The 13,915-nt window shown below is 42.4% G+C and overlaps 1 protein-coding gene across 1 annotated transcript in view; it reads left to right on the top strand.

Moving 5' to 3' along the window:
* Nucleotides 1–13,915, top strand: part of hydin (HYDIN axonemal central pair apparatus protein) — a 1,560,590-nt gene that overhangs the window by 274,482 nt on the left and 1,272,193 nt on the right. Inside the window, exons 11-12 of the mRNA XM_069900939.1 lie at nt 9,023–9,141; nt 13,186–13,409. Of these exons, the coding sequence (XP_069757040.1) occupies nt 9,023–9,141; nt 13,186–13,409 (343 nt within the window). The remainder of the gene's footprint in view (nt 1–9,022; nt 9,142–13,185; nt 13,410–13,915) is intronic.

The raw sequence follows: 13,915 nt of genomic DNA, 5'->3' as shown, positions 1-13,915 counted from the left end.
GGAAAAACAAGGACTGGTTTGATGAAAACAGCCAGGAAATCCAGGAGGTGCTGGCAAAGAAGCGAGCTGCCCACCAGGCTCACCTTACAAAGCCGTCCTGTCCAGAGAAGAAACAAGCCTTCCGTCGCGCATGCAGCCATCTTCAGCGCAAACTCCGGGAGATCCAAAATGAGTGGTGGACTAGCCTCGCCAAACGAACCCAGCTCAGCGCGGACATTGGCGACTTCAGGGGTTTCTACGAGGCTCTAAAGGCTGTGTACGGCCCCTCACCCAAGTCCAAAGCCCGCTGCGCAGCTCAGACGGCAAAGTCCTCCTCAGCGACAAGATCTCCATCCTCAACCGATGGTCAGAACACTTCCAATCTCTTTTCAGTGCCAACCGCTCAGTCCAAGATTCCGCCCTGCTCCAGCTCCCTCAACAGCCCCTAAGGCTAGAGCTGGATGAGGTTCCCACCCTGGATGAGACATATAAGGCAATCGAACAACTGAAAAGTGGCAAAGCAGCAGGTATGGATGGAATCCCCCCAGAAGTCGGGAAGGCTGGCGGCAAAACTCTGCATGCCAAACTGCATGAGTTTTTCAAGCTTTGTTGGGACCAAGGTAAACTGCCTCAGGATCTTCGTGATGCCACCATCAACACCCTGTACAAAAACAAAGGCGAGAAATCAGACTGCTCAAACTACAGGGGAATCACGTTGCTCTTCATTGCAGGCAAAATCTTCGCTAGGATTCTACTAAATAGAATAATACCTAGTGTCGCCGAGAATATTCTCCAGAATCACAGTGCGGCTTTCGCGCAAACAGAGGAACCACTGACATGGTCTTTGCCCTCAGACAGCTCCAAGAAAAGTGCAGAGAACAAAACAAAGGACTCTACATCACCTTTGTTGACCTCACCAAAGCCTTCGACACCATGAGCAGGAAAGGGCTTTGGCAAATACTAGAGCGCATCGGATGTCCCCCAAAGTTCCTCAACATGATTATCCAACTGCACGAAAACCAACAAGGTCGGGTCAGATACAGCAATGAGCTCTCTGAACCCTTCTCCATTAACAATGGCGTGAAGCAAGGCTGTGTTCTCGCACCAACCCTCTTTTCAATCTTCTTCAGCATGATGCTGAACCAAGCCATGAAAGACCCCAACAATGAAGACGCTGTTTACATCCGGTACCGCACGGATGGCAGTCTCTTCAATCTGAGGCGCCTGCAAGCTCACACCAAGACACAAGAGAAACTTGTCCGTGAACTACTCTTTGCAGACGATGCCGCTTTAGTTGCCCATTAGAGCCAGCTCTTCAGCGCTTGACGTCCTGCTTTGCGGAAACTGCCAAAATGTTTGGCCTGGAAGTCAGCCTGAAGAAAACTGAGGTCCTCCATCAGCCAGCTCCCCACCATGACTACCAGCCCCCCCACATCTCCATCGGGCACACAAAACTCAAAACAGTCAACCAGTTTACCTATCTCGGCTGCACCATTTCATCAGATGCAAGGATCGACAATGAGATAGACAACAGACTCGCCAAGGCAAATAGCGCCTTTGGAAGACTACACAAAAGAGTCTGGAAAAACAACCAACTGAAAAACCTCACAAAGATAAGCGTATACAGAGCCGTTGTCATACCCACACTCCTGTTCGGCTCCGAATCATGGGTCCTCTACCGGCACCACCTACGGCTCCTAGAACGCTTCCACCAGCGTTGTCTCTGCTCCATCCTCAACATCCATTGGAGCGCTTACACCCCTAACGTCGAAGTACTCGAGATGGCAGAGGTCGACAGCATCGAGTCCACGCTGCTGAAGATCCAGCTGCGCTGGATGGGTCACGTCTCCAGAATGGAGGACCATCGCCTTCCCAAGATCATGTTATATGGCGAGCTCTCCACTGGCCACCGTGACAGAGGTGCACCAAAGAAAAGGTACAAGGACTGCCTAAAGAAATCTCTTGGTGCCTGCCACATTGTTCACCGCCAGTGGGCTGATAACGCCTCAAACCGTGCATCTTGGCGCCTCACAGTTTGGCGGGCAGCAACCTCCTTTGAAGAAGACCGCAGAGCCCACCTCACTGACAAAAGGCAAAGGAGGAAAAACCCAACACCCAACCCCAACCAACCAATTTTCCCTTGCAACCGCTGCAATCGTGTCTGCCTGTCCCGCATCGGACTTGTCAGCCACAAACGAGCCTGCAGCTGACGTGGACTTTTTACCCCCTCCATAAATCTTCGTCCGCGAAGCCAAGCCAAAGATCCTAAAAGTAGCGATTAAGCAGATTGGGCTGATATTCTCCAGAGTCATCTCGTTGAAGTATACACAAAGGAAAGCAGGGATGATCTTATTAAATTAGCCATGATCTTATTAAATTCAAAACATACTTGGGGTGTAGACTCATGGACAAAAATAAAAAAATTAAATTAAAAATTAAAATTAAATGGTGGAGCAGGTGTCGAGGGCTAAATGGCCTTCTCCTCCTTTTATTTTTGACATTCCTATTTCAGATTTGTGCTGTATTCCATATTGTATATAGATATGTTTTTGAAGGAGATAAATTGTGGGAGTAGTGTAGGTCACAAACAAACACAAACACTTCACAAAACAGATCGCATTTAAAATGCCAGAGCTCTGCTCAAGGTGGACAGTCCAGACTCCGAGTGCCTTTGCAGAAACTTTGAAGAATGCCTATTGAGACTTCACAAGTAGGTGTTAATTGGACATGATGTGGAGTAATGGATTATTGTTTTTTTTCTTTGGCTTGGCTTCACGGACGAAGATTTATGGAGGGGGGTAAAAGTCCACGTCAGCTGCAGGCTCGTTTGTGGCTGACAAGTCCGATGCGGGACAGGCAGACACGGTTGCAGCGGCTGCAGGGGAAAATTGGTTGGTTGGGGTTGGGTGTTGGGTTTTTCCTCCTTTGCCTTTTGTCAGTGAGGTGGACTCTGCGGTCTTCTTCAAAGGAGGTTGCTGCCCGCCAAACTGTGAGGCGCCAAGATGCACGGTTTGAGGCGATATCAGCCCACTGGCGGTGGTCAATGTGGCAGGCACCAAGAGATTTCTTTAGGCAGTCCTTGTACCTTTTCTTTGGTGCACCTCTGTCACGGTGGCCATTGGAGAGCTCGCCATATAACACGATCTTGGGAAGGCGATGGTCCTCCATTCTGGAGACGTGACCCACCCAGCGCAGCTGGATCTTCAGCAGCGTGGACTCGATGCTGTCGACCTCTGCCATCTCGAGTACTTTGACGTTAGGGATGAAAGCGCTCCAATGGATGTTGAGGATGGAGCGGAGACAACGCTGGTGGAAGCGTTGTAGGATCCGTAGGTGATGCTGGTAGAGGACCCATGATTCGGAGCCGAACAGGAGTGTGGGTATGACAACAGCTCTGTATACACTTATCTTTGTGAGGTTTTTCAGTTGGTTGTTTTTCCAGACTCTTTTGTGTAGTCTTCCAAAGGCGCTATTTGCCTTGGCGAGTCTGTTGTCTATCTCATTGTCGATCCTTGCATCTGATGAAATGGTGCAGCTGAGATAGGTAAACTGGTTGACTGTTTTGAGTTTTGTGTGCCCGATGGAGATGTGGGGGGGCTGGTAGTCATGGTGTGGAGCTGGCTGATGGAGGACCTCAGTTTTCTTCAGGCTGACTTCCCCGCCAAACATTTTGGCAGTTTCCGCAAAGCAGGACGTCAAGCGCTGAAGAGCTGGCTCTGAATGGGCATTATTGTTTTGGAAAGCAACAAATTAACAGACTTAGAAGATTGGGTCCAGTGCCGCGATCTGTCTGAATGCAGTTTCCTATTCTAAGAAGAACATGTGGTTTTGCAAGCAGAGATAGAGGAGACCAAACAGGCGTTCTCTAAGAGAGAGAGAGAGAGAGAGAGAGAGAGAGAGAGAGAGAGAGTGAGAGTGTGAACTGGTTTCTGCAGCATTGTAAGCTGGCAGTTTGTTGAAATCCCATTTTGATGACGAGTTGTGAGTTCCTAGTTCAGCCTGTTGAAACAACCCATGTGGTCCATACAAGAGGAAATGGCTGGCTAGACTGTTTCACCTGAAATAAGGGAAACAAAAAGGAACTGTGGTGACCTGCTGAAGAAGAGGTTATCATTTAGAAACCCTGATGGGGTGTTTCTTTAGCAAGACACTGAAGCGACTGATCAGAGGGAGTCAGTTTGTGTGTGTCCAACAAGCAACAAATCTCTCTGAAACCATCAAGAACCTTCCTGAGCAGTAACCAATTACTTTTAAACACTAGGGCTTGGTGAAAATTCATAAATGTTAAATTCTGTGCACAGTATAAGAATTTCCTGATACTGGTGAACTTGGAGGAGTGAGAAGTGAGATTGGACTGTGAATCAGAGAACTTCTCTGAACTTATACACATTACAGAATTAGAAGGGGGTTAAGTTAATAGTAATAAGTTAAAATTTGATCCTGTTTTTATGTTTGAAGAAAATTAAAAATGACTTTTGTTTAAGTAACAATTTGTCTTGGTGAATTTCTATTGCTGCTGGGTTTGGGGTCCTCTGAACCCATAACAATGTGATTGAGAGCAATGTGGTCAACTGGTTGCACTAAGGTCACCTAAATGGTTGGATCAATGCCTGGCCAAAGATTAAAACTGAAAATTCAAAATAAATCACAAAAGATGTCATCAGCTTCCCAATTAAGTCTCTTGTTTCTCCTGGAGTCAAGGGGAGTCACATACTGAGGGTGTTGATTAATTGGGTGTAAATTGAGCGGCACGGACTCGTGGGCCAAAATGGCCTGTTGCTATGCTGTATGTCTAAATTAAAATCCCTGACCCCATCCTACTGAATCTCAATATGGTATGTGCCTTCTTCACCACATCTACATATGCCACCACCTTTAATGATTCCTCAGCTGACCAGGCAGGCTGCCTCTGGTACACTGATGAAAGGAAACATTCCTCTCCCCAAAGGTCTCTCTTCATGGATACTGCCTGATGTACTGAGAATGCCTCAGTCCCTCTTTCAGTGTCCTTATTTCAACAATTTTTATCCTGGGAATTGTCTGTTTTGTTTATTGTTCATATTTGTACAGCCAGGATTCAAAGTTTTTCATGGTGTTGCAACCATTATTAGCTTGGACAGCATACTCACTTAGACTGGATTTTAGGCTTCAAATATTAACTTTGAGATTGAAAATTCCCTTGAATATTGAATCGGAGTATTATGCATACCATCATTCAGGATTTACCTCCCCTGATTAGATGCCATCTGTTCACAGCTTGTACCACATTGGTTGCTATGTTCTTAGAATTTATGGAATCAGTTTTTATATGTTTCTGTAAATACATTAAGTTCAAGTAGAACAGACTCCTTGTTTTTAAAATTCCAACTGTTGTAAAATTGCATTAAACTAATCACTAATTGATCCATGCTGAATTCTCTCAGTCTTTTTCCCAGGGCCGAGAAGTCTAAAATAGAGAATATGGGTTTAAGGTGAGAGGGAAAGAGATAAAGCTGATCTGAGGGGAGTTTTTTCACACACTGTTTGTTGGGTATGAATTATTTTTTTTACATTTTATTTGTTTTCACATATACATAAATTGTCTTGTTCAAAATAATAATGATTAATAGTGATTTTAATCCCCCCCCCCATAGTAATTCAGCCTCAAAGAAAGAAAAAAAAAGAAAGAAGGAAAAAACATCTGGATATTATTAAAACAAAGATTAAAAAAAAATAAAACTATTACCAAAATACATCTTAATTATAGGGAGTCAGAAGATTTAGTTGGGTGATTACAACCTAATCCCTGCAATATGAAGATATGGTTGCCAAATGTTTTGAAAAGTTTGAAATTTATTCTGTAAATTATATGTTGTAGCGCGCACATACTCGTGGCGAACTGGCCCCGCTTGTACCATGGGGTGGGGCAGTCACAAGAAGATGGCCCCATCGGGGGACCTCCATGCCTTGTGGCTTTAGCCCAGCACGCGTCTCAGGCAGTCATGATGACATCATCGCCTGCTGCCCTTAAAGGGACGCGCGCAGGATTTGAATTAAACGGTCGTTGAGAACCGTGGCGGTTGTTAGTCTCCTTCATCGTAGCTGCTGCTTCAAGTGGTATACAGCAATGTATTTCATCATGTCATCTATCCAACTCCAAATAAACATCCAACTTCCACGATACTGCCATGCATTTACTCGCCAATGTTAGGGCAATTTTTATGAATTCTTTTTGATATTTATTTATTTAATTTCAATTTCAATTCTGTATCAAATATATTTACAAGTAGAAAAAATTTGCATCCTAAGGAAATTTATAACATAACATAACAACAATTACAGCACGGAAACAGGCCATTAGGCTCTTCTAGTCCGCACCGAACCAAACACCCCTTTCTAGTCCCACCTCCCTGCACAATGCCCATAACCCTCCATCTTCTTCTCATCCATATACCTGTCCAACCTTTTCTTAAATAATACAATTGACTCCGCCGCCACTATTTCTCCCGGAAGATCATTCCACACAGCTACCACTCTCTGAGTAAAGAAGTTCCCCCTCATGTTACCTCTAAACCTCTGCCCCTTAATTCTTAACTCATGTCCTCTTGTTTTAAACTTTCCTCCTCTTAACGGAAATAGTCTATCCACATCCATTCTGTCTATCCCTTTCATAATCTTAAATACTTCTATCAAATCCCCTCTCAACCTTCTATGCTCCAAAGAATAAAGACCCAATCTGTCCAATCTCTCCCCATACTCCAGATGCTTAAACCCAGGCAACATTCTGGTAAACCTTCTCTGCACTCTCTCCACTCTGTTTATATCCTTCCTATAATTAGGCGACCAGAACTGCACACAGAACTCCAAATTAGGCCGCACCAACGTCTTATACAATCTCAACATCACCTCCCAACTCCTATATTCCATGCAATGATTGATAAAGGCCAGCATACTAAAAGCCTTCTTCACCACCCTATTCACGTGAGTTTCTACCTTCAGGGAACGATGTACCGTTACTCCTAAATCTTTCTGCTCTTCTGTATTCCTCAATGCCCTCCCATTTACCACATATGTCCTATTCTGATTCTTCTTACCAAAATGAAGCACCTCACACTTATCAGCATTAAATTCCATCTGCCATTTTTCAGCCCACTTTTCTAAGCAGCCCAAATCCCTCTGCAATCCTTGAAAACCTTCTTCATTATCCACTATTCCACCTATCTTAGTATCGTCTGCATATTTACTAATCCAATTCACCACCCCATCATCTAGATCATTAATGTATATCACGAACAACAATGGGCCCAATACAGATCCTTGAGGCACACCACTGGTCACCGGCCTCCAACCTGACAGACAATTATCCACTACCACTCTCTGGCCTCTCCCTTTCAGCCAATGTTCAATCCATTTGACTATCTCAAAATTTATACCTAAAGACTGCACCTTCCTAACTAACCTTCCATGTGGTACCTTATCGAAGGCCTTACTGAAGTCCATATAGACAACATCCACTGCGGTACCCTCATCCACATTCCTAGTCACCTCCAAAAAATTCAATCAGATTGGTCAAACATGACCTTCCTCCCACAAATCCATGTTGAGTGCTCCTGATCAGACCCTGTCTATCCAGATGTTTATAAGTACTATCTCTAAGAATTTTCTCCATTAATTTACCTACCACAGACGTCAAACTTACAGGCCGATAGTTGCCAGGCTTCCTCCTTGAACCCTTTTTAAATAACGGAACCACATGCGCAATGCGCCAATCCTCCGGCACTATCCTTTTCTAAAAATAAACCTAGTTTTATCCAAAAAGGTCTTAACTTTGGACATATCCAGGTGAAAAAGTACCTATATCCTGATTACATCTAAAACATTTATCTGAAAAATTTGGATTTAATCCATTTAATTTCTGAGGAATAAAATTTAATTGATGTAAAAATTATATTGTTCTGTGCTATTACAAGCATTTAATCATACTATCTTGACAGTACAGGTTGGTGCAATATAATTTCCTGCATCAACTGTACCTCACACCTCAAAAATTACCTAAATCCAAACCAGAAATCTCGGAAATGTGCTTTAGATGTGGTGTGGAGATTGGAACCTTTATCTATTCAACCTGTCTGTGTACAAAGGTGAGACCCTTCTGGGAAGACCTGGGGGACATCCTAAAACAAAATTACAACGGTGGATTTTCAACAGGATCCAGAATTGTACCTTCTGGGAAACATTATGGAAGTTTATTTTAAACTGTCCAGGTACTAAATTCACTGCGTGAAGGTTGCCTTGGCGGTAGCCAGAAAATGTACAGTGGTCACGTGGAAGTCTGACTCCCAACTAAATTTTACATGATGGAATATGGAAATCCAGAGTTGGATTCCCCTGGAGAAAATCACATACAATTTACAGAGGAAACCTGACACATTTGTTAGACTCTGGCAACTCTATATGAAACAACATATGGTACACAGACATAATTTTCACTCCTTCAGAATAAAGAAGATGAAGTAGGGAAACAATGGGATCAAAGAAGTGGGATATGGGGCAGATGACAGGCTCTCTTTTTTGTATTTGTATAATTTATATAACTTTATTCTCATTAGATTGGAACATGGGTGGGATGTATGTTATACTTAAGTGTTGTAAGAAAGCGTATTGTTGCCTGAATATACATGAGTCTGAAAATCAAAAATAAAATATTCAAAAAAGATAGAAAAAAGGATGATAAATATAAAAGGATAGATAGATACCAAATTGTAGCATTCAACCAAGAGATGCATCCCTGAGAGAAGTAGGGTATGTTTCTGACTGAGAATTTCAGATGGGGTTATAGGAGTATTTTATGGACCTTTGTCAGGAAGAGGTGATGGTGCTCTTTAAAAAGAATAGTTGCCTGCATTCATCAGGTGGTTCAGCGTGAGCAAGCGGAGTCCACTGAAGCAATAGAAATAATAAATAAAAACAAACTCACAAATTGGTGATGCTGCTGATACATATTATGTCAGATAACATCTGATAAAATTTAAAATTGATGAAGACTAATGCTTTGGTTCTCTAGGTCGGGAGACTCGCTTACCTCTCCGCATCAAGGCTGAAGGTGTAGGCCCCAAACTGCTTCTGAATTTTGACCAGATTGACATGGGACACATCTTTATTAATTCAAAGCAAAAATATGAGGTAAATTATGTCTGACATTCTGTCAATCTACAAAATCGTCTTGAATGTTTTGTTTCTGACTTCATTAGGATACTGGATCTGGTGAAATGAAAAAATGATGATGGAGTTTTGTAAACTGAAGAGTTATGTTTAGTTGATTAGAATGCCAAGGGTTGGTGTTCCAATGCAGGGTCTCAAAGAAATGTTGACAATTCCTTTTCCCTCACAGATGCTGTTTGATTGGTAAAGTTCCTCCAGCAGATTGTTGTGCAATTACTCCAGACTCTGCTGTCTGTTCCCTAGAGCACCAAGTGTTCTGTCCCAAGCTGATCTATTTTCATTTACTTGCCCATTAATCTATATTAGCTTGGCAGGTTCATTTTAATTCTGTATCTACCTTCTGGTTCTGTGATTGAGAGGTCTGAAAAAATCCCAGTGGCCTGACCATCTGTGGTCTGTCTGCAGATGTCAAAAATAATTTCCACACTTACGTAGATAATTGAACTGAAAGCTTGCTTTAGTTTAGTAATGTGAAGGTTTAAAGAAAATGAAATGGAACAGGGTGGGACAGAGACTGCTTTCCACATCCATCCCCGCACAAGTGCTCTTACTGTTTGGCGCTGAGTCATATAAGTGGGACACAATAGGAGACTCAGTTTGCATTGGACGGTACTGTACATAGTCTGAGAATACTTCATTCTGTTAAGATTGCTCATATTCTAAGAACATGGAAATTGGTTTGTCTTAGTTCCCTACAAAACTGTTTATATCTTTTTTTTCATATGTGGGATGTGAGAATTGCTGCTAAAACAAATTTTTAGTTCATTCCTAACTGCACTTTAGATTTGATGATTGTTCTTCAACTACAGCAGTGCTTGTGAAATTACTTCCACATTGACATTAGGCAAGCAAGTCTCTTCATTTATTTTATTTTAGCAGGATTACTACAACTGATTGACTTGTTAGGCAATTTCAGAGAGAAGTTAAGAGTTTGTTGTCCTGGACTCACACAGGATAAGCAGAGTTAGAATAGCAGAGCACCAATGACCCAGGTTCAAATCCAGGGCTGTCTGTAAGGAGTTTGTACATTCTCCCTGTGTCCACGTGGGTTTCTTCCGGGTCCTACCATGTTCCAAAGCTGGGGCTAGGTAATTGGTCGCATGGATGTATTTGGGCAGCATGAGCTCATGGGCTGGAAAGACCTGTTACAAATCTGTTTTCTCAATTACATTAAAAATCAAATTTAAAATAAAATTGGATCTGGGGTCACTGGGGAGGCTTATTTCTGTCCTTGACTGCCCTTTTCAGATGTGAAGAGTCACTCACAATGGTGGGTTTCAAGTCATGGATAAATCAGACTATGAACTGAATTCCACTACGTCTATGGTGGGATTTAAACTTTGAATCCTGGATCTTTACTCCAAGTCTTGTTCGGTAATTTCCCATTGTGCTGCTATTGGGTTTGAACTCCTGATTCCAAGCCCTTTCTCTATGTCTACTCAGCATTTCCAGGAGGAAAAAGAGAATGAAGCCAGTAGTCATGTGCTTTTTCCTAGTGCTTCCAAAAGCAGAATGATCCCTGCAAGCATTAGTGGAAGCAAACCCCATTTAATTACGACAGGAAATCTAGGAAAGTACACAAAGTATAAAATGAAGTGGAAAAAGAAATTATGAAGCCAGAGCCAAAACATGAAAAAAAATGACAGGAGAGAAATCAAGAGAACCAGCATTTTACAAATACCTCAGTTATAAGAGGATAAGAAAGGAGAAAGCAGTTTCCATTATATTACCTGAATTTAAAACGTATTGATGTGGTTCTAAAATAAAATTCATGAGAGAAGCAGGAGACATGGAAATTGCATTCGAAATATTGGAGATAGAAAGTGTGTGAGAGACAAAGAGAGAAAATTGGTTAATAGAATGAAAACAGAGGACAAATAAACATGCTGAACAACTCTTAAAGCAGCAAAAGTACAGGAAATATTCCAGGTGGGGACTTCAGTGTCCATCACCAAGTAGTGTTATGTTGACTGAGCTGGCTGTGTCCAGGTGGATAGAGCTGCCAGGGTGGGTCTATGGCAGGTTGTGAATAAACCAGCTCAAGGGTTAAACCTACCTGACCTCTTCCACTCCCATTAACCTGTCACTCCCAATGCATCTGGCAATGATTACAGGAGTAGAAATTATGTTGTTTGACGTAATAATTGTGCTAATTGGAATAGACTCACAACTTGGCATCTATGAGGTTCTGTAGACTTTTAATAACAAGAGTTATAGTCATCCTAGTCTGAAAAATTATGGCCCAGTATATCCTTCACTCTACCCCTTGGCTTCAACACCTCATCAGTAAAGGGTAGGCACCTGCTCTCTACTTATTGTGCCTGCACGGGTGATGCTGGCAGACTGTGGGCCAGAGTTGGCGTCGCACTGTTGTCGGGGTAATGTGCCATTTTACATGGCAGTTTGAAAGGGCCGACTGATTCACTTTCGCTCCTTCTCAGCTCAGACAAAGGGTTTTCAACCTGAACATTAACATTTTCCCTTTATACAGATATAGTCTGACCTGCTGAGTTTTTCCAGCTCATTCTTATTTTGGTAAGTACGCATCCAAGTATGTGTGAAGTCTCCTATCTGGATGGGTGGATGCTAAACATATTTGTGAGGGAGGTAAATGTTCAGTCAGAATTTTGCAGATTCTGAATTGAATTGTCTTCTGTGATATGGACTGAGAAACAGTGAAGAACATTCTTTTGTGTGCTACAGCAGTGTGAAATGAGAAAACACCAGGGCAAGGTGTCGTGTTACAGTGATTCAAAGTGCAGGGTGTAGGATTGCAAAGACAAAGTGCGGAATGATCCGAGCATCATGGAGTCATACCACATGGAAATAGGCCCATTGGCCCAACTTGCCCATGCCTTCCAAAATGGCCCACCCACACTCGTCCCACCAGCCTAGATTTGGCCCATATTCCTCTAAACCCATCCTATCCATGCATCTGTCCAATTTTATTATTAAACAGGGGTGGCCAACCTTTTGAGTTTTAATTTAGACATCCAGCATGTTAACAGGCCATATCGGCCCACACCTGGGGTGTAGGTTAATTGGAGGTCATGACAGCAACATAGTGAACATGAATAATAAATTTGCGGATGGCACCAAAATTGCTAATGTTGTGGACAGTGAGGGAAGATACCTAAGTTTATGACAGGAAATACATCAGTTGGAAAGATGCACCAAGGCATGGGATCAGTGGAACCTTGGCTGTTTGGATAAAAAATTGTCGCAGGATGAAGACAGAGAATAGTGGTGGAAGGGAGGGAAGTATAGGGGGTTCATCAAGGGTAAGCTTTTTTAAATATAAACACAGAGTTGTTGAGGCCTGGAATGCCTTGCCAGGAGTGGTGGTAGAGGGTGAAACATTAGGGGCCTTTAAAAGACCATTAGATAGGCACATGGACGAAAGAAAAGGGTTTATATGGTTCAGCACAATATGGAGCGCCGAAAGGCCTGTACACTGCTGTAATGTTTTTTTTTTAAAGTTTTAATGAAATGGCCTGATACCTTGTGTCTAAAGGTTGGCTACCCTTGTCCCATTGCAAAGGTTCCTGCCTCAACCATCTGGTTTGACAGCCCATTTGATACACCCATCATCTCTACCTAAAAGAGTCACCCCTTAGGTTCCTGTTAAATATCTCCAGATCTCCTTAAACTATGATTATCGATTTCCCTACCCTGGGCAAAGGTCTCAACATTCACCAAACTATTCCTCTTCTCATGATTTTGTACCTTTAGAGCATAACCCTATTCTCATTCTCCTGCGCTCCAAGGAATGAAGCCCTCCCCTGCTCATGTCCATAAGTCTATTTAGGATATTTTGCACTCTTTGGACCAATCTTGGTTCACCCTTGGCAGAGACATAAAATAGTTGCCTGTTCTCTCTATTATTTTGGTGTTACAACTTGGAAGAATTGTGACAAAGGCCAATTTTCAAAAAGGAAAAGATTAATTTTTCCTCATTTTGAAACAAAACAACAGTTTCTTCATGTTGTGTCTATTTTTTTTCAGATGCTGATGACAAACAAGGGTGACATTCCTGCAGTATACAGCCTGATTCCTGCATTCACTCCTGCAGGCTTCTGCTTCAGCGTTAACCCAAGTGAAGGGTCACTGCTGCCAGGCAAATACCAAGCATTGGAAGTGGCATTCAAATCCAACGTTCTGGGAGAATTTGTGGAAGATTTATGTTTTTCAGTGGATGAATCCCCACATCCAATTAGAGTGACTTTTAAGTAAGTAGTTCACTTTGCTCAGTTTACTTGTATGCTACATTGCAGTTGTTACAAGCCCAGAGGGCCCATAAACCCAACAGAAATAGATATTCACCAAGACAAATGGTTACTTAAACAAAAGTTACTTTTAATTATCTTTAATCATGAAAACAGAATTACACTTGAATTTACCTCTATTAACTTACTTAACCTAACTTAACCTCCTTCTAATTCTAAGTGCACATGTGTGTAATATGTGTGTTAAGTTCAGCAAAGTTCTTTGGTTCACAGTCCAATCTCATTTCTCAATCCTCCAATTTCACTGGTTGCAGGCAATTCTTATACTGTGCACAGAATTTAACATTTATAAAGTTCACCAGGCTTTGGTGCTTGACAGGTAAATGGTTACCACTCAGGAAGGTTCTTGTCAGTTTTCAGAGAGAGCTTTGTTGTTCCATTTTAATCAGCCACTTCAGTGTCTTGCTGATGAAACTTGCCCCTTCAGGGTTCTCCAGATGATAACCTCT

The sequence above is a fragment of the Narcine bancroftii genome, chromosome 10 (assembly GCF_036971445.1).
Source record: "Narcine bancroftii isolate sNarBan1 chromosome 10, sNarBan1.hap1, whole genome shotgun sequence".
Lineage (NCBI taxonomy): Eukaryota > Metazoa > Chordata > Chondrichthyes > Torpediniformes > Narcinidae > Narcine > Narcine bancroftii.
The sequence above is the reverse complement of the archived record's forward strand: the minus strand, read 5'-3'. Positions and strand labels throughout refer to the sequence as shown.